Source organism: Euleptes europaea, chromosome 2, assembly GCF_029931775.1.
Source record: "Euleptes europaea isolate rEulEur1 chromosome 2, rEulEur1.hap1, whole genome shotgun sequence".
In the NCBI taxonomy this organism is placed as follows: Eukaryota; Metazoa; Chordata; class Lepidosauria; order Squamata; family Sphaerodactylidae; genus Euleptes; species Euleptes europaea.
In genome coordinates, this window is record NC_079313.1 from 77041783 (window position 1) to 77062596 (window position 20814).

General features: G+C 44.6%; 1 protein-coding gene across 1 annotated transcript in view; it reads left to right on the forward strand.

The window, feature by feature from the left end:
• The first annotated feature begins 365 nt into the window (after nucleotides 1–365).
• The window catches only part of PTCH2 (patched 2), a 61706-nt gene continuing 41257 nt past the window's right edge, over nucleotides 366–20814 (forward strand). The window contains exons 1-2 of the mRNA XM_056867651.1: nucleotides 366–506; nucleotides 1587–1779. Coding sequence (XP_056723629.1) covers nucleotides 366–506; nucleotides 1587–1779 — 334 coding nt within the window. The remainder of the gene's footprint in view (nucleotides 507–1586; nucleotides 1780–20814) is intronic.

Sequence of the window (20814 nt, forward strand, 5' to 3'; positions counted from 1 at the left end):
GCCTCTTCCTCGGCCAATGGGAACCGGGGCACTTTCCCATCAAACCAAACCTTCCTCCCCCCGCTCCTCTTTTCAGGATCTCGGAGGCGCTGGGTTGTTCCAAATGTTGGTGGGACGGGACCCGAGGCGCACCGCACCGCCGGGCACCCGGACGCCTCTCGCCTGCGGGGCTGCGTGAGGGCCTCGACCCCCCCCCTCTCCTCGCTGGGAGGCGCCCAGGGCGCCCGGGGCGCGCTTGGATGGCCCCGGACTCGCCCCCATAATGCTCCCCGGGGACCCCCGCAGCAGCCAGCCTGAGCCGTCGGACCCCGCGCCTCTCCGCTCTGGATTACCGCGCCCGCGCCGTCCTCGCCCGACCCCGGAGCATGGCTCCGGAGCGGCCGGTCCCCGCGGCCGGGGGCGTCTCCGCCCAGCTCCCGCCGCCCTACGCGCCCGCCGCCCGCTCGGATCTGCTCCGGAGACCCAGCTACTGCCACGCCGCCTTCGCCCTCAGACAGATCTCCAAGGTGAGCGGGGGGGGGGGGGAGAGGCGCTTTCCCACGGGTGGGGGGAGAGGGCGAAGTGGGGCGATCCCGTCCCGCGGGGCGGCCGGCGCGGCCCCTCGGGGGGCGGCCGAGGGCAGGAGGTCGGGGTCCTGCTGGAATCGCGGGGCAGGGAGGGGCAGGGCCCCGCAGGCGTGCTCCCAGCCCGGGTCCCGGGGGTTTGTTTATGGAAAGGGGAGACGCGATGGAGCCGTCCAGGAAGGGCTGCGCGTAAATGGGGCGCTGCGGAGAGGCCGGCCGGGGGTCGGAGCTGCCGGAGGAGGGGGTGGGCTGGGGAGCAAGGGGCTCCGGGGGGGACGACGGAGGGGTTGGGGCGGCTGTTTGGGGAGGGACGAGAGACGAGGAAACGGGTGCGGTCCGGGACTGGGTGGCAGGGGGGAAATCAGGGGGAGAGGGGAGGAAGGGAACCCGGCAGAGAAAACGGAGGAAGTCTGAATGGCAAAAGTACACACCTGAGAAAAGGGGAGGGGGAGAGTGTATACACACACACACACACACATCCATAACGTGACGGTGGGCCTTCTTCACACCTGTGGTTGTTGTGGCTGTGGGACCTCTGCAGACTCCATCCACGCAGGGAACTTCAGGGCCTGGGGATTCCCTGGACGTGAGAAACCGAACCTGATTGGCCAGCAGACCAAGATCTCTGCTCGGAGCCCGTTGCCAGTTCTCTGTGGCACTGTAACACCTGGGACATTTCTGGGCGCATGAGCTTTCGCACTTAAGCACGACGCAGCTCATGCTTTGGACACCCAGTGCAGGAGCGGAGATTCATGCATCTTTTTGAGGTGTCATTTGCTCACTAGCTCCTCTCTACAGAAAGGGGGAGACGGCCTGCAGAGGGTCAGTGCCCCCCCCCCCACAAGGTTCTGACATAGGGGAGCAGCCTGGGTTCAGACCCGTCCGTGCCCTTGAATCTCTGAGCAGGTCATTTCCCTCCAGACTTGAGGCCTGCCCGAATCCCGATGCCAGCTGCCCAGGGGCAGGATGTTGCTATTCCCTGTAGCAACAGTGCCTTGGCTAACTCTCTGTTTCTCTCCTCAGGGCAAGGCTGTTGGCCAGAAAGCCCCGCTGTGGCTGAGGGCCCAGTTCCAAGCCCTGCTGTTTACACTGGGCTGCTGGATCCAGCGTCACTGTGGCAAAGTACTCTTTGTGGGGCTGCTGGTCTTTGGGGCGCTGGCCGTAGGACTCCGAGTGGCCTCCATCGAGACGGATATTGAGCAGCTCTGGGTGGAAGGTAAGCCTCTTCCTGGGCCGTGTGGCGGCTGGGCAAACTGCACGTTGCCTGAGGCATGCTGGGGATGGTGGAGGAATTGTACAATGTTATGGAAGGCAAAATGAATTTGAGTCTCAGCCTGGACTGGCCTTTTAAATGTGGACGTTGGCAAATCTCTACTTCCACATAAGTGTGTGGACTTTTGCAGTCTTGGTTTTGGAGCCTTGTCGTATTTTGGGGGGGTGGGGACAGGTATCAAGCAGCAGATCTACTTTAACTGTATTACATATTGTTTTAAAAAATTGTTCCAGTTTGTGGAACTCCCAAGACTTGCAGTAGAATTATGAGTCTCCCCATTTAAATTTTTCCTATAATTAAGGCAGAATTTCTAGCACAGAGGAACAGGTTGAAAATGTGACTGTCAAATGTGCTGTAAGGTCTCCAAAGCAACTTGGCAAAGATATAATGAAAACGGGAGGCTTCCTTTTATTTATCCTTTTAAAGAACAATCATACAGAGCTGGTTGAGAACACTTGTCTGTCCTTGTGCAAGGCCATTCAACATGATGGGAATTTCTTCAGAAAAGTGTTTGAACAGTCTTGATATGCCAAAATCCCAAATTATAATCCTTGGGAAACTCTGACCCTAAGTGACGTGCAAAAGATCATCATGATGAGCACATTTGTAAATGTGATATTGGACTCTGTTTATTCTTTGTGTTTTCATGTCAACTTGAGGAATATCAGGGAATAGACAGGAAAATCTAGGATTGCCTTGTTCTTTTTCACTTTTAATTGCCAAGGATTATGGTTTGGGTCTAGACCTTTCGGGCAGTTTTGTTCTTGGAAGCTTCCATGTCACAGCCATGACAACAGAAAAAGTGATGGGTAAAGGTTCTGGTTTCTGGGAAGCAGATCCATTGATTTTAAAATGTTTTTATTTGTTGCACTACCACCCTACAATTCCTCTGAGGAGCTCTGACTGGCTTATCTGTGGTTTCTAGCTGGTGTTCCATCCTGATACTTTATAGGGCCCGATATGCATAGCTTCTATAATACACCTTGTACCTTCAGATATTTTCCAGTGAGAAGGTAATCCTGGTGATCCTCTAGACAGATTTCCTGTCTAGGTCAGGCAAGAGACTCTCCTCTTCTTCTTTTTATTTCGGGACACTTTAGTAATGCTTAGCTCAGCTTGTGAAAATCTTTTATTCAAAGACAGCAAATACTGGGAAAATACCTAGTTCAGAGGTGAACATATCACCCTGTTTGGTTTCTACTCAGCATTTGTCCCCCAAGAGGATATGCGCATGTGTATATAAATCCTTTCTATGCTGCTTTGCATGTGTGTGCCTGAGCAGGCTATGTGAATGTGTGCAATCCTGATCTTTATCAGTGCAAATACATGCCTCCTCACAGACAAATATAATTAAATTCTTTTCCCCATCTTGGAGGAGGTTTTTTCTTCTTCTTGCCACCGGGCCCTGTTTGGTGCATTACATTATTGATATTAAAACCTTAAATTGCTTTTCTGAGGGTGGTGCTGAAGGAGAGGATAATTACTGTCTATGACAGAACTGTCAGTTGAAGTTTGGCTTGGGCCACACGCGCCTGCCAGCTGAGAATGGAATTGGGCTGAATACAAACAGCTGAAAGCAAAAAAAATGGGACACCCAAGAGAAAATCCTAATTTCCTACTGGAAACATTTGATAAAAATGATGCCTTTGTTATTAATAAGTTCAGCATGCTCCTTTCCCCCTCCTCTGCACTACTGTCAGTCCGTAGCCCAGAGTTTGCACTGTGCTTTTCATCTCCTGTTATTGCAGCCTCCTCCTTTTTCCCCGACACCAGGTTGCTGCACTGAGTTTTCACACTCTGGGATTTTTACTTTACTTTATTTTTTTTCGCAAGCAGCCTGGGAGTTTTCCAAGAGCAGATGTTTCTCTGTGATGACTGTCAGCGATCTTTGGCGTTCCACACCTCCTCCCCCTGCACAGCCCCAGCTCCATGTGTGGTCCTAAACTACTCTTGGATTTTGTTCAACAATGGAAGCAACTTTACTCTTCCACCCTCCCACTCCCTTTTAAATAAAACCCACACTCACATGAATGCCAGTAAAGTTTACCCACCTGTTTCACACACTGAAGGGGGACTGGAAAGGAGGAAAAAAATGCCTTAGCCTTCACCCCCTCCCCTTCTCCTTGCCTCTGCCTTACAGAGGCTTGTAGCAAAAAAGGAAGATCCATTAAAACCTGCAGCTGTTTAACATTTAAAGAAGGGAAATCCCCTTTTTGTAACCAACCCATCTTAACCCAAATCAAGAACATCCCCTGAGAACCTGCACGGTTGGGCTTGTACTTATTTATTGCTTTTGATGCCGACATTTGCGCAGCCTTAAAAAAGAAAAGAAAAAGAGAGAGAGTATTCTCCTGTGTCTGTTCCATGCCTGCTTTGGAGATAACATAAGGCTGAAGGAAGTCAGGCTCTAGGAGTAGGAGTTATACCAAAGAGGGTGTCTGTTCTTTGTGTGCTTTGTTTTGCTCTATTGCAGAAATGTGTTAATTTTGAGAAGAAATTCTACAATTTTATGTTCTGTTTTGTGTACTGCAGCAAACAGCGTGAATAGTTATGGACTAGTTTGTCTTTTGCAATGTGTTTTTTCAATAGTTTGGTGTATGGCGGGAAAGCTAAATGGGGAAAAATTGGTCTAAATGTGGAAATGAGGTGTGGAATCACAGTTATAGATCTCCCTGTGTGGACATAGCTACTTCCCTCCGCTTTCTATTAATGTAGTTGCTTGGTTGCTGTGATGCAAGTTTATTTAGCTGGAAAACCCTCAGTGCTCTTAGGGTGCTGCTGAAATACTGTGCTGCCTCCCCTTTTCAATCCTCATGGGTCACCTCGTTCAGAAACTGCTTTCTGTTGAGAGCTTAAAGTTCAGATCAGAAACTCCTCAGATCAGATCCTTTTGCCTCTGTGCTCTGTTTCCTGTGTCACTGATTATGCGCAGGTAACTAACCAGCTGAATATACCTGCAAATTATCCATAGGTCTAGACATGTTATGTGGAGAATGATGGCTGTTACTCCATGACTTTATTCAAGCCTTACCATGCTCTTCGCTTCTTGATTTAAACACGGACCTGCATGCATAGCACTGGAGTGAGATTTCCTTTAGCATTCAACAACCAAGAATTCTTTCCTTCCAAGGGTGCCTCCCACTGGCTTAGTTGAGGGAAATGCAGACCAGCTACACAGATAGAAAGAACAGCTGCCAGTTGCTTGTCCCCAATTCTTGTCATCACTGTTTGGAGCTTCACATTCCCCCACCTTTCTTTTCTGTGAACAGACATCTATGGCAGTTTCTCACAGCCCTAGATCAACACGGAGGCATGCACCCCTTCACGTGGGAAGCATCCCTGGAAAAAGTGGATATTTTCTGTGTCCACAAAGTAAGAATCTAGCTGTACTGACTGCCACGGGGACCATCAGAGGACAATGCATGGTTAAGCACCCTGTCCTTGTATACAGTGGGGTGAACAGCCCACCTGATTCCCTTAATGCAGACGGGATTCTGGTGTGAGCACCAAAATAATCACCGTGTACAATGTTACTTCTCCTAAAACGCCTTCCACTAATCGTGTCTATCTGCAATATTGTTTCATATCCCAGGTGAGAGCTACCTTCTGTACATGGCTTCAGAGTTGTTTACTTTTTTTCTTCTACTATGATCCCCCTCCAAGGCACTGTTTCCTTCTCCAGGGTACATTTTCCTACATCAGAACTGAACACTTTGGGAGGGTTCAAGAGTTAAATAAGAAAAAGCATATTCATTGAAGGAATAGGCTTCTGTGGCCATTTTTAAAAGGCAGCTGAAAAAGGCATCTTCTCTGAGGTGTTCCAGAAGAACAAACTGTTTCTTTGTAGTGGAAGAGTCGTGTATCACTTATGTCCAAGTTGTGACAGAGAGGGGGGCTAGTGTGATACCACTTTTCTGTGGCTCTGAATTCTGTCAGAGATGCACTTCAGCATCACACTGTAGTTCAAGTGGGGAGAAGAAGCATGAGAGCTGCTGTGAGTACTGACAGTCTGACTTTGATGGTTTTTTGAACTGGAAATAGAGTTCAGCCATGATAGAGAAACAGTCACACTTTGGGCATACATTCTTCTTTCTCAGTTTTTTTTTTTTTAAATGTCCACCTTTGAGAGACTGGCCATATTTCAGCTGCACCAAGAAACTTCGGAGTACTCACCATCCAGGGATGGTTCCACAGATATCAGCCAGGCATTATTAGGAAAGATACCTTATTAATTGAAATGTTGAGGTAAAGCAAAAATGTGGACTTTTACAAATACTTTGGTGTAAAAAGCATGAGCTTTATCCTGTATCCCACCACTGTCCTGTGGAGTAACATTTTGAATAGTATACTCATAGTTTTATAGCCCTCACAGCTATTTTTTTAAAAGCAAAGTAATATATCCATTGTATGGATTAATGGGCAAGTCTCCAGAGGCTGTTCCAAATTCTAGAACCTGTAGGTGTTCCTGCAAGTTGGTAGTTCTTTTTTTCACTGGAACATGGACAGTTTTCATGTTTTCCTCCAATACCTGATGGTCTGGGAAGATCTAAAGGCACCCTTGCCTCCCACATTGGCCCCCAAAATATTTGTGAAGCAGGGCAATATTTCCTCCTCTTAAGCTTGCAAACAGGAGGTTAAAGATGGCCAGTCTGTGTACTGCAGGTGGAACAACTCAAGACTGAATGCTTCTCTATTTGAAAAAGAAACCATCCAGATATCAGGGGAAGGGGGTTGTAGGAAAGCCTTTCCCCTCACATTCGAGTTCTCCATGTGCAGGGTTTTGGTTTTTGTATGGAGGAACAATCAATCATGTGAGTCCACACCTGCAGCGTGAAACGGTACAGCTGCAAACAGGTTTGGCACCTCAGTTGCTGTTTATGAGAACTGGGCCTAAGGCAGGGACCCCCAACCTTTTTGAGCCTGGGGACCCTTGGAATTCTGCCCCAGGGTGTCAAGCACAACCACGAAATGACTGGTGCAAGAGGCAGAGCCAATCACAAAATGACAAGGACGGAGGTTATGCATAACTTTAATACTAACACTTCAACATTTCAGGCAGAAGCTCTGTTTAACAGGATGTCTTTGAAAATGAATGTATTTTTAATTTTTTTTTTTTTTTTTTTTTTTGCATACACATAGCTTGCCTTCAGTAACACAGTAAAATCCTTGATCTGTGGTGGAAGCTGCTGGCAAAGCAACTTTAAAAAAAAATCTGCATAGCCAATCAGCAGCCCTGCTGGGCAAAAGCCCCATCTTTCTAAAAACACTTGGTGGGTGTCAGGAAAGGCATCTGTGGGCACCATATTGGGGATCCCTGGCCTAAGGAATGAAGATCTAAAGTACTCCTTTCACACTCCAATAAGAGCGCCCTGATCCTAATTGTAAGAATACTTAATTTCCTGGTTAGATCCGAGGTGGATTTCAGATTTCAACTAATAATCTTTCAGTTTGGCCATAAGGGAATCAACCTTTGATTACAAAAGATGGGAAGAGTTAGTTGGTTAAACCTTAGCTTCAGGAGTTATGAAAGGGAAGCGCTTGGAGATCAGTCGTCTCTGTGAGACATATACAGTATCTGCTGATGTTGACATGGGTATTGCTTGCACCCTGGGGGGAAATGCTAAATATTGATGTCAACATGGAGTGGCCTTAGGAACATGTAGGTAGGCCTCTCTATGGACACTTGCTCCTTGGCATTGTTGAGACCAGGGTAGACTGCTTAGTGGGAATTAAACCTAAAGCTTGGGACTTGAAAGAACACCAGCATTTGGGAGGCAAAAGGTCATGGCTGATTTATAGGCTATGGGTGACCTCAAAGGAAGGCAGGTTTAATCTTTAACCAGGACATTTTAGTGTAGCTGTGTGGCTGCAGGGGCTTTTAAAAGGTCTGTGCTACTGATGGCCATCGCACTGGAGGAAATGCTTTTTATCTCTGAATTCCTGAGAGCGTAGGGAGATTGTAAGAAATTATGGAGAAATGTTTGCTCGCTCATACTGGAGCATTCATGGATTGGGAAGCGATGAAGAGTTTGGTGGGTAATTACTGGGGCAGAAAAAAGAGGACCCCAACAAGCTGACAGATTTGGAGAGCCATTAAGTGCCCTGGGAGTGTGGCAAAATGTAGATGTTGCTATCCGGCTAATTTGGGAGCTAGCACACTTGCTCCTTGATGTTGGCAGCCAAGATTCTCCTGACCTTGATCAGGTTTCTATACCTTGAATAAGCTGGGATAGATAAAATGGGTCATCATGGCATGTTTTTGGAATATAGGTTTAAAATATGTCCTCTTGCTTCAAGGGGTGAAATTGGTACACGTTCTGGATATCCCCTGAATATAATCATACACTGTGAAGATGAGACTAGGGATATTCCTCCCATCAGGATTCAGAAAAGAAACTGATTTGCCAGCACATTGCTTGGGCAAATCAATTTCTTTTCTGACTCCTGGTGGGAGGAATATCCCTAGTCTCATCTTCTTGGCTTGTCACTTGGAGAGTGTTGTGATGGCAGTGCTGTGTTATAACCAGCGAGAGAACAGAAATCCCAAATCTAACTCAACTCTGAGAGAGAGGAAAAATAAAGATTTGATATGGGAGGAAGTAACTGTGAGCCTCAGCTCAGCCCCAGGTTGCATTCACTTGACTTATAAAACAACTGATGTTAAAGGATTCTCTCACAGAGTCTTTGTGAGAATAAAATGGAGAAGAGAATGATGTAAACTGCTTTGAGTTCCCATTGGTAAGAAAGATGGGGTATAAATTAAGTAAATAAATAAATAAATAAAACTGCCTGCTTAAAATGTTAGCAGGCTGTACAGACAGTGTTGAGATAGAGATGGGCAGCATTTTTCAATTCCTAGTGAAATCTGACACTCATTATGTTCACAAATTTAGCCTGATGTCGGCACATGGATGGGTAAAGCCATCTTTAAATTGAGTCAGGCATCTGGGTGTATAAGATTGGAGATGAATCCCAAAAAGGCAGGCCATGTGAGGAATGCTCCAAAGTCCAGCATCTGTTCAATGAGGCTTTTTTACGCTGAAGCCTCCTTCCTCACCAATAAATAAACTGTGGATGTGGGGTCTACATACCTCACTCATGAGAGCAAATAAACAAGCCCTTAATGCTGCTGAATGCAGAGGCCAAGGGGCTCCAGTGTGTGTGTATATGTGTAAGATTCTTGGGTGGCCAGCACTAGAGGTGGGTGGCCTAATGGCTAGCAGAAAGCTCAGAAGTGGTTTTGGTGCTGATAAGAGAAGAGGAAGGCTCTGGAAAGGATGAGAGAAATGAGGGAGATGGGTAAAACGGACAGGCCTGCAATATGCTTCCCATAGTGTTCAACATCTGCACTCCTTAAGGCAAAGTCAGCTGGAAACTGCATTGAGAGGAATTAGGGTGACTACAGGGATGGTTTATGATCTTGCATGAAGGCTGAAATATCATTCCTCCTAATAGCAAACTTGATGACTGAATGTCCATCAGTAGGATAGCAAAATGGGCCCACCCACAGGCAATGTAGCCATTTCTGCATACCTGGGGGTATGTGACATGACTTCTTTTTCATTTACAGAGTTATTTTTGGCATACCTGGGGGACTCCCAAATAACTCTGTAAATGAAAAAGAAGCCCCCACCCTGACTCTGATGAGGAGCGAGCAATTTCTCCCCCCCCTTTTTTGCCGTCATGTCACATTTGACTTATGCTGACCCCTTAGGGTTTTGCCCCTTAGGGTTTTCAAGGCAAGAGAAAGTTGGAGGTGGTTTGCCATTACCTGCCTCCATCTCATGACCCTGGTATTCATTGGAGGTCTCCCATACAAATACTAGCCAGGGTCAAGACAGAGTGTGTGGCTGGCCCATGATCACCCAGCAAGGTTCCGTGGTGCGAGTTGGGACTTGAACCTAAGTTTCCCAGGTCCTAGTCCAACACCTTAACCCCTACACTACTCTGGCTCTCATTGACTGAGCATTTTCTAGGAGCCCTGAATTCTGAGTACGGTTACGCATCAGTTAAAGGGGGAACAAATAACAGGAAAAAAGAGGGAGATGGATAAATTGGCATGCTTAAGCTCACAGTAGTTTATAGTATACAGAAAGGGGATATTTGGGTCAGGTGGAAAATTCCAAATGATTTAACTCCCCCCCCCCAACTTGTGTGAGCAAAAAGGGGGATTCCAGAAAGTTGTGGTGCAGAAATAGAATGTGAACAGCCAAAGGTGAAATGAGGCAGAACATGGAGGCAGGGTATGAACTAAAGGCCTACCAGATTCCCTCCATAAGATGCATTGCGCTTTACCAGGACACACAGTTTCAGGGTCATCATTTTTGGAGTATGCCCTAGCATATTTCTTTGGTATACTCCAAAATCCTTTAGACCTTTTCTCATTGTTTCTAAGAAAGGAACCAGTTAGTTGTCTCTTCATCTGGTAGGAATGTGTGCTGGTATGTCCTTTGATAATACAGATTTGGCTAACAGTGCATGGTGTTACCCATTCTTCTGTGGAAGGGATGCTGCTGTGGTTTAGATGAGCCTCCTGTCGTGGAAGTTTTAGGAAACAATGTCTAGGCTTGGATACCCATTTCCAGGATTCTTCCATAGCCACTTTGCCTCAGTATTCAGTTTCCCCCTTTTTCTTATCTTTCACTGGTTTGGCACAGAACTTGGGCACAGTGGGTGAGAGATACATTTTCATTCACGACTCTTTTGTAAATTTAAAAAATGAAAAAGAAAGCTCAAACAGTATTTTTCTCGTTTGTTCCCCTTGTTAGCCACCAAGTCATTTTTTACTCCAATGGCATGGAAGTTAGATAGACTGGTGGTAAGTAAATATATAGTTGGTTATACAACTGCTATCAGTGCTGTGTGATGGAAAAGTCATTTAAATATTTTCAAATGCAACATAGATTTTGTTGCTACTTCTAATAATTACTGTGTTGGTAGCCCATGTGAATACTGCTGTCAGTAGTTAATGGTATAAAAGTGTTCTAACCTGTCAAAAATTTTAATGTATTGCGTTCCCACTAGAATTTTCCTCAGTGTCTCAGTCCTCTAAAGCGTATGCGCATGCACACACACACACACACACACACACACACACACACACACACACACACAGGCTTTGCCCATTATCCTCTAAATCTGCTTTGTTTTCTGCCTCTGCTTTGACATTTGCTCTAAGAGGCATCTTCTACTGTGACCATGGCCGGCTTTGAAAGGATCTTTCTTTTCTCAGACTAGCTCAAACTTGCTAGAGTTGCCACTCAGGCTGTTTCAGTTTCCCAAAGAATTGAAGGGTTGGGGGAGGAAAGAGCTCCTTTTGTAGGGGGGGGGGAAGTGGACAAGAGAAGAGTGGGAGAAAGGATGCTTCTAAATAAAGATGGAGTCTCCCCAGCTCAGTGATTTGGTTGTACACATTGAGATTTCATTTTAAAATGATGTGAAGAATGCCTGGTGTTTTCTTAGAGGTTTTATTTTATTTTGTATTTTATTGGCAAGGGCTGTGAGTAGGGGACAGAAAGTGGAGAGAGGGAGAAGGAGAGAGTGTTATTCTCTGGTCCATCCCCCCTGGCTTGGAAAAGTGGTCTGAGTTCAAAAAATTCATTTCTTGCCTGAATGAAGGCAGCAATGTGGAAAAATTTCGCCATTCAGAGGGGGATGAATGTATGTTTCAACCGCACATTAAGTCACATTAGCAGGCAGTGGAGTGCTTAATGTGGGCATTTTTCACAGCAGCCAACAGAGGGGATGATTAGCATAATTAGTCCAGGCAACTCTATACATATGGAAATGCCAAATGCGTAAATGCCAACACCAGTGGAAATTTATGTCAATGCTGACAGGAGTCTTAGTGGTGAATGGCTCCCAACTGAATCTCTTTTAGCCCCCTTTTTCGGGGGTTGGACTTTCCCCTCCTCTTTGGCCAAGGCTCCTTCGTGCTGTTCTTCTCCCTACCCGCCCCCTCCACACTGGGAACCTGAGCCCTTCGGATTTCTGGTAAATAAAGACATTAATTTAGGTCTGGGATAAACAAAAGGCCAGGCCAGGCCTGGGGAATGGGGACCAGGCCTCAAACGGGCCTTTCAGTGCTTTCCTTAAAGCCAGCTTCCCTAGCCAGCCTGCCAGCCCCCCCCCCCCACCGCCTTGTTTATTTAGAAAGCAGCCTGGCGTCTCTGTCTTTGTCAGCCTAGGTTTGTTAGAGAACAAGCACCAAGGGGACACGGTGCTGCGCATCTACCCCTACCCACTCCCCAGCCATGTTTAGCCCCAGGGTGTCAGTTTAATGGGGTGGCTGGGCTCCCTTCCTCCTTGATGGAACCAGCTTCTTTTCCGTGGGTGAACAGGATCCTGGCTGGATGTGTTTTGACAGCCATAGGCCAGCGAGCGGCTGGCAGGCCTTTCAGAGCAGCCAGGACAGGTAAAAATGGCTCTTTTAGCACGCCCCCAGCGAGACTTCCTCCCGAGCAGCATGGCTCCTTTCACAGCCTCCCTAATCCAGCTAATCCGCCCCTCAACACTTTGAAGGTGGCCCACGGCATGTGCGTGCAGCGCTGTGTTGAGGACGCTGCACGAAATCAGATTCAGCTGCGGCTGCCACGGCCATAAGGGAGTGTGTGTGTGTGTGTGAGAGAGAGAGAGAGGGGTGGATGCATATTGCCCTCCACTGCATCATCCTTCTTTCTTCACTGCCTCCAGCCTGTCAGGGAATCAGATCCTCACATGGACAGGGGAACAGCTGTCCCCTTGCTTTCCATTGTAGCTGGGTTACTGAATTTGTTGCAGATGGGAATAGTCGTGGATTAAACAAAAATATAAACTGGACATGGTGAGGCCTCATTTTCAACTCGGTTTAGTTCCAATTTAGCCTAGTTTAGCTCAGCATCCGGCTTCAAACCAGGCTATTTATAATGTTTTCAGAGGAAGCTTCTGCAGTAGGTATATGTATGGGATAATCTTCCTACATCAAGGAATAAACTGCAGTGGCAGTTTTGGCAGCTAGTCCTTCTATTCGTTTATAACACTATAAGCATTGAGTTCACAAAGTTAGTCATTGTGTACCTAAATCAACAAAAAATCCTACCTAACTTTTTTCAGATTGCAAGGACAAAAAAACAACATTTTGTTATAATTTAACACTTGTCATAGATAACAAATAAACTGCCTTTAATTAGCTAAATCTAATGTTAATATCTGTGTGCACCATGACATCACTTCCAGGATAAACTGGATGTGACATCATATCTAGGGTTGCCAACCTCCAGGTGGTAGCTGGAGATCTCCCGATATTACAACTGATCTCCAGGTGACAGAGACTGTCCACCTGGAGAAAATGGCCATTTTGGAAGCCCCTCCCCTCTCCAAACCCTCTCCTCCTCAGGTTCCACCTCCAAAATCTCCAGGTATTTCCCACCCTGGAGCTGGCAACCGTAATCATGTCGCTTTAGGAATCACTGGAAACTCTTATTCAGGTTTAGCAGTAAATGCTAAATAATGTGACCTATAGAAATCCATCAGCAAAATGTCTTCACATTCTTACCTGTTCTCCAGGCTTTGAGATACTGACAGCAGTAATATCTCAGCCAACTGTTTCCCCTGTTATTATCCCTTTTACCACTCCATAATGTATGGGTTATAAAGTCACCTCCGTACAAGCAATCTCCCAGTTCAAAGTAGTAAGAACTATTACATTTTTTATATGATAGCAGCTAGAATTACTTTTGCAAGATATTGAAGTCAGACAATTTTCTGCCAAGGGAAGAATAGATTATGAAATGTAAAGAAACCTTTTTGGTAATCAAATTGATGTTCTTAAAAAGAGAGAAGGATATAATTGAATATAGTTTGGCAAATTTTCACTTCAAGAGATGCTCAATTGGTATAAAGTGTACAAAGATTTCAGTAGAATGTTATCTCATATTATTTTATTTATATGTATTCTTAATCAAGTCATGTAAGGCAAAAAGCACTTTAAAATATTGGAGGTTTTTTAAAAAGTCAAAGAAAAATAGAACAGTAACAATGTATGTGATATATAACTTATTTTGTTAGTCTTTATGATGCTACTGGACTCCTATTTAATTTTGCTGTAACAGACTAGCGCAGTTACTCCTCTGAAAATGTTGTGATAAACACTTTTTTTTACAGTCAAGTCATAGCTGACTTATGGTAACCCCATAAGGCAAGAGACTTTCAGAGGTGGTTTTATCTGCAATCACCCGCTGTTGTTCTCAGTGGATAGGTTTGGATGGCATAGGAAATAGGAATGACATATGGGTCAAGCAGTTCTCCAGCTTACCTTTTGTGTCATGTCATACTGTATGGGATGTTCTAATTATATAGATGCATGAAGATCCTCTGTGGTTGGTTACAGGAAGTAATACTTGTCAAGACCGCCTCCTCACTGTTTCTTCAGATAATTTGGCTTAAGAGCCTTATTCATCCCATCTTGGAGAAAGTCGAAGATGCAGCCGACCTAAACATTGCAAGTAGGGTTGCCAGGTCCCTCTTTGCTACTGGCGGGAGGTTTGGGGGAGGGGAGGAGCCTCAATGCCATAGAGTCCTATTGCCAAAGCAGCCATTTTCTCCAGCTGAACCAATCTCTATCGGCTGGAGACCAGTTGTAATAGCAGGAGATCTCCAGCTAGTACCTGGAAGTTGGCAACCGTAATTGCAAGAGAAATACTGCAGAGCTGACACCACAACACCAAAGTCCTCCAAGTATCTGCTTAAATTCTCTTGGTGGACTGTTTGCACTTTGTCATAGGATACTGCCTTGCTGGACAGCCTGGTGTGTTCCCAGTTTAGGTATTATGTCAGGCAGTCAAAATATCTGGATTTGGGTTATCACTGAGCCTTGGGGGTTTCCAAATCTATCTGCAGCTTTAGAGGGGTGGCCATACTAAACTTCATCAGTTTGGAAAATTACAGTCTTGCAAGGCTAATTTGGGGTGATTGAGATCCGGTGTCTTATATTTTATGATGCAACTTGCCCTAGGATCAATAGAGGCAGAATTCATGCAAGAGCCAATTCTGGGGCAAGTTATCAAATCCAATTAGAAAAAATAAAAAGTTGAAACAACAAAAGTGGAAACATTTTCAGCAGTCACACTGAAACTGGTAAAATTACATGTTAAAAGCTTTGGTAAGCAGGAGAAACTTAGTAGTAAAGACCATGCAAAACAAACTTGCTTTAGGAGGGAATTCCACAATTGTCGCATCAATGGAGAAACAGCCTTTTCTCTGGTAGAATTCTTGAGGCCTATGAATGTATTGCAGTTGCCTAGGTGAAGTTCAGAGACTATCAATGGCAGGGGATTCATGTGAAGGGATCAGCATCTGACAGATTTGTTTAGGTGCTTTAGTCTAGAATGTCTTGCTTTCTTTGGAACCAGAAAAAATATAGAACAGATGCCAGTACTCTGCACAGTGTTGCCAGGTCTCCTGGTAGCAGTTGCTGCCCCCTATGATAAACTGGTGGGGGGGATAAAGCAAAAAATTGGCATAGTGTTTGCAATATTACATCATTTCAGGGGGGACCTGGAAGTGACATCCCACTGCTCTAGGAATCATCTAAAACTCTATGGTAAAACCACAGCATTTCCGCTCCTAGAGCAATGTGACATCCCTTCTGGGTTCGTACCAGAAATGCTGTTGCCCCATGTGTCTGCCCCCTGTCTCCTGGGTGCCAGCCACTGGCTGGCAACCATCTGCAGCATGTTTCACACCTGTTCCGTAGCTTGTAATGGTAACAGTTTGTGGATAGCCTCTTTCTCCAGCTGTCACTCAGTCAGACTATCAGCACTCCCTGATTGCTGCCTGGAACTGGAACTCGCTGCCTTTAGAGATGGGTTGTACTTGGTTACATCTGTCTCAGAAGGGCCATTTCCATTGTGCTTCCTGACATTGGTTTGACAATTAGAGGAATAGCTTTGCTTTGTAGTCCCTTATGTTCTCTGCCCCACTTAGGTTGGGAGCTGTTAGTTATGGGTTTTAGTAGCTAGAGAAACAAAAGATCTACTCTAGTGGCTGTGAGGAAGAAAGACGTTAGAAGGTCTGAGGGAAGAGCTTTCTTTTCCTTTCCCACTAAATCAGTGAATAGCTTGTGTGCAGTTCCTCCAAACAGCTCTCCTTGTGAATACTGCGAACCAAGATGTACTCTATAAGGAGCGGGGGTGGAATCAGTGCTCCAGACTCTGATTTTTCTGACCTGGCGTGAAATCTGAACCCCTAGCAGATTCCAAGCCACAGGCTACCATGTAAATGGCAGCAAAGTGGATTTTGTTGATAACAGGCCCGAAGGTGAGCTCTAAGCAGAACAAAAGAGAACTGGCAAAATAAGAGCTTTCTGTGGAGGTCTTATGACTGTGGAAGAAACTTCAGAAGTACTCCTGAATGCATTTTCCAACTTTGTAGGTTGAATATTGCTGGAAGTGGGGAGTGCTATGTCCCTCATTAAAGCCTCAGCTACTGCATTTAGCTGGTATTAAGACACTGATTTAGTTACTTCATTTATACCCAACCTTTCTCCCCATTTATACCCTGCCTTTCCCTCCTTGGAGTGAAGTTGCAAGAGACTTGATCAGAAGGCTGAGGTGCTGGCTTGGGCTTTTTACGTGGGGTTGTACCCCTTTTAAGGGTCTCTGATGGGGAGAGTGTGTTGGAGGGGGAGATAATTCTTTTTCTTTTTTCTGGTTTATGTTGATCACTTGACACCGCCTTTTATAAATGGCCATCTTAAGACATGTTGCCATGCATGGTTTCCATGCCAATGGGATTCTAGTCATGTAGCTTCTTGGGCTCAATTCGACATAGTGATAGGTGTATGTCCCATTTTGGAGTGACACAGGTCTTCCTTGAATTAATTGTTTATTCAGTCTGATTACATTCTTAACTGCCTCATTTGTTGAAGTGTTTTCTCAGAAACTCACGTAAATCTGAGTACCAGCAGCCCCAATCCTGCCCTTATTCTTGTTCTAAGCAAAGGATCCAGAGAAATATTGTCGAAGGCTTTCACGGTCAGAGTTCATTGGTTCTTGTAGGTTATCCGGGCTGTGTAACCGTGGTCTTGGAATTTTCAAGACCACGGTTACACAGCCCGGATAACCTACAAGAACCAATGATCCAGAGAAAATTTCCATGTGCCCATTTTCAGCATAATGGTATTGAAGCCTTCTCTTATCAGTGCAACTGAGCCTCCCTAGGTACTGGGATCTGTGGTCTTTCTTCTAGCAAAGTTACTGTGGGGGGGAGCATGCCTGGCTCTCCCCTCTGCTATGGCTGTCGAGAAAGATGAATCCTGCTGCTTGAGAACTGCCAAAGGAATAGTGACACAGTGGATGACAGAGTTCTTAGCCTTGATAGGGTTGCCACCCTCCAGGTTTACAATTATTACAATTAATCCTCAGGTGGTCAGTTTCCCCTGGAGAAAATAGCAGCTTTGGAGGGCGGACTCTATGGCATTATATTCTGCTGAGGTCGCTCCCCTCCCCAAACCCTGCCCTCCTCAGGCTCCAGCCACAACATCTCCAGGTGTTTACCAAGCCAGAACTGGCAACCCTATTTGATGTAGCTCAGTGAAACGCAATTCTCTGACAGGGGAGACCACTTCAAATCTCTGTTCAGCTGCAAGGTCTTTGGGTAACTTTGGGCCATCATACCATCACATCCTAGGGTTTAGCAGAAATGCTATGGTTTTACCATAGAGTTTCTGCTGAATCCTAAAGCATTGCGATGTCACTTCTGGGTTCCCCCTGAAAATGATGACATGTAGTCGAACAGTGCTGATTTTTTATTTATCCACCCCACCCAGTGATAAAATATTTGGGTAGATTGTGTCCAATAACCTTGCAAACATGATGGACACATTCTATGCTATTTGATCTGTAGGATGTTTTAGGCTGTTACCGCACTAGGTATTCCCAGCGATGTATTAAGAGTTTGGAAATGTTATAAAAAATACTGTTTGTACTTTCTATGTATTCCCAGCGATGTATTAAGAGTTTGGAAATGTTATAAAAAATACTGTTTGTACTTTCTATGTATTCCCACCAATGTATTAAGAGTTTGAAACTGTTATAAAAAAATACTGTTAGCACTTTGTTTGGCCCCTTTAGCTGTGAAGACGTCTTCCAACCATTTTTTAGCCATGGCATCCGAAAACCCTTTTAAAGCGATGTTTTTTATAACATTTCCAAACTCTTGATACATCTCTGGGAATACCTAGTGCGGTAACAGCCTTATTCTGATGAATTTTCAAGCACCAACCTACTATTCATGTCATTTATTTTTAAATAACAAAAACGGAATATGTTTGTGCTCTGTACTTTCTTTGTCATTTTCTGGCTTCCACAGCCTTCTTTAAAAATGTTAATCATGGACATTTAGAATAGGTGGAGGATATGGCATGGGTCATAAAAGGGGAAACAGGAGGAAAAACAAGACAGAAACAGGTGGCCATGGACTGTAGGATGTGTTTGCCTGGAAGGAAAATAGTTTATCCAGATACCACAGAGGACCCCACCTATTCTAAAAAAGAAAACTACATTCAATGCAGCCAAAAAGGCAAATGTGTGTAAAGTCAAGATCTGGAGTCCACAGGATGGTGGCCAGGTCAGCGTTACTAGTAATGGTAGCAAAAACATCCACTGCAGGCCCATGTCTGAGGGAAACGTGGAGTGGGAACAAGTTGTGGTCTGTCAAGGAAAGTTTAGTAGGACACTTTGAATCTTTGTAATGTAATGTGCCACTACATCTGATCATTTTGATGCTCAACCTGTACTCTGGACAAGAGGCCACGGTTAGAACAGAATATGGAGAAACGGAATAGTTTCCAGTTGGCAAAGGTGCCAGACAAGGATATATTTTATCTCCCTATCTCTTCAATCTATATGCAGAACATATAATTAGGAAAGCTGGATTAGATTTAGATGAAGGTGGAGTGAAAATTGGAGGGAGGAATATTAATAATTTGAGATATGCTGATGACACCACATTATTGGCAGAAAATAGTGAAGATCTGAAACGACTACTGCTGAAAGTTAAAAGAGTAAGTGCCAAAGCAAAAGTAATGACTACAGGAGAATTACACAACTTTAAGGTTGACAATGAGGAAATTGAAATTGTTCAAGACTTTCTATTCCTTGGCTCCACCATCAACCAAAAGGGAGACTGCAGCCAAGAAATCAGAAGGAGATTGAAACTGGGAAGGGCAGCCATGAAGGAGCTAGAAAAGATTTTGAAGTGTAAGGATGTGTCACTGGCCACCAAGACTAGATTAATTCATGCCATCGTATTCCCTATTACTATGTATGGGTGTGAAAGCTGGATAGTGCAGAAAGCTGATAGGAAGAAAATAGATTCCTTTGAAATGTGGTGTTGGAGGAGAGTGTTACGGATTCCGTGGACTGCCAAAAAAACAAATCAGTGGGTTATAGATCAAATCAAGCCTGAACTAACCCTAGAAGCTAAAATGACTAAACTGAGGCTATCGTATTTTCGTCACGTCATGAGACGACAAGAGTCACTGGAAAAGACAGTCATGCTAGGAAAAGTTGAGGGCAGCAGGAAAAGAGGAAGACCCAACAAGAAGTGGATTGACTCAATAAAGGAAGCCACAGCCTTCAATTTGCAAGATCTGAGCAAGGCTGTCAAAGTTAGGACATTTTGGAGGATTTTCATTCATAGGGTCGCCATGAGTCGGAAGTTACTTGACTGCACTTAACACACACACACAGTGTCAAAAGGGTAAAACATGAATATGGGACCTATAAATTCCGGAGAATGTTCTTAAAGTTTTGCATACGTATGTCTTGCATTCACATAGGGTTGCCAACCTCCAGGTACTTATTTAGAAATTGCAACGACTATGGCTCAAAATAAGAAATATCACTTTGTGTGCATAATATTGCAGATTAGATATATTGGTGCCAAATATATTAAACTATAGCACTGTAAAAAGAAACTGACAATAAACTATTTCATTTGTATTAAACTCATACAAATAATTTTGCAAATAAATATAGACTTATAGCCAATGTAATACTTCTTACAATAGGTCAACAGGACAAATAAATGAGCATCTTGTTACAAATCTGTTATACAACATATAACACGAAAACGTGCTAAGCATGAACCAGGACCCAAAAGGGTGGGACAAGTCCCCGGTAAAAGATCTTGTTTGTTCCTTCAGCCACCTGTGTCCAGTCCCGTGTCCTCTTCTTATGTTGCTTTGAATTGTATTAATTTCACAATTTCTTTTCAAAGCGCAAGCTTTATGCAACATGGTTGTAACAAGAGCCTAAGCTGCTTGTATGAAGACTGTTGACTAAAAGTAAAGACAATGCTTGCTAAGTGATATTATAGTTCTAAAGCAAAAAACTTTTTACATGTAATTTTGTAAAAATTATAATAATACTCACGAGCATTAGCTTCATATAGTTGAAATAACATACTTTGATGTAGTTTAAGGTCCCATAGGATCCTGAATGGTCTCTGACCTATGATTCCTTATGGGGCTAACTCATAGCTAATTTATTCTAACCTAAAATATGAAACTAATTAAGGTGATTTAGGCAACATTCACAAGAATCCTGTATATTCACATGATGCATTTAACCCATTGGATTCTAGAGAGTTGAAAAGGAAGATGAAGCGAGATTCTTGCTGATTTAATATTCTTTCTATGTTAGCTTTCTGGTATTTGTGAGGCTTGAGTTGCCAAATGGCAAAAAATCTGAGATCAGTGTCTAGATTAATTAGACTTAAGGAGAGCAGGCTGACGAGGCTGTGGACGGCTTGGAGGAGGCAGGAAGTGGCTCAGGGGAGCAGATACTGGCCAGGCAGCTGAAGGGCCTCAGCAGAAGGCCAAAGAGGGGATTTGTGAGGTGAATTGGGCCCTGGTAAGCTCCAGAGTCAGGGGCCCTGAGTAGGGTTGCCAACCTCTTGGTTGATGATGGAGATCAGTTCACCTGGAGAAAATGGCTG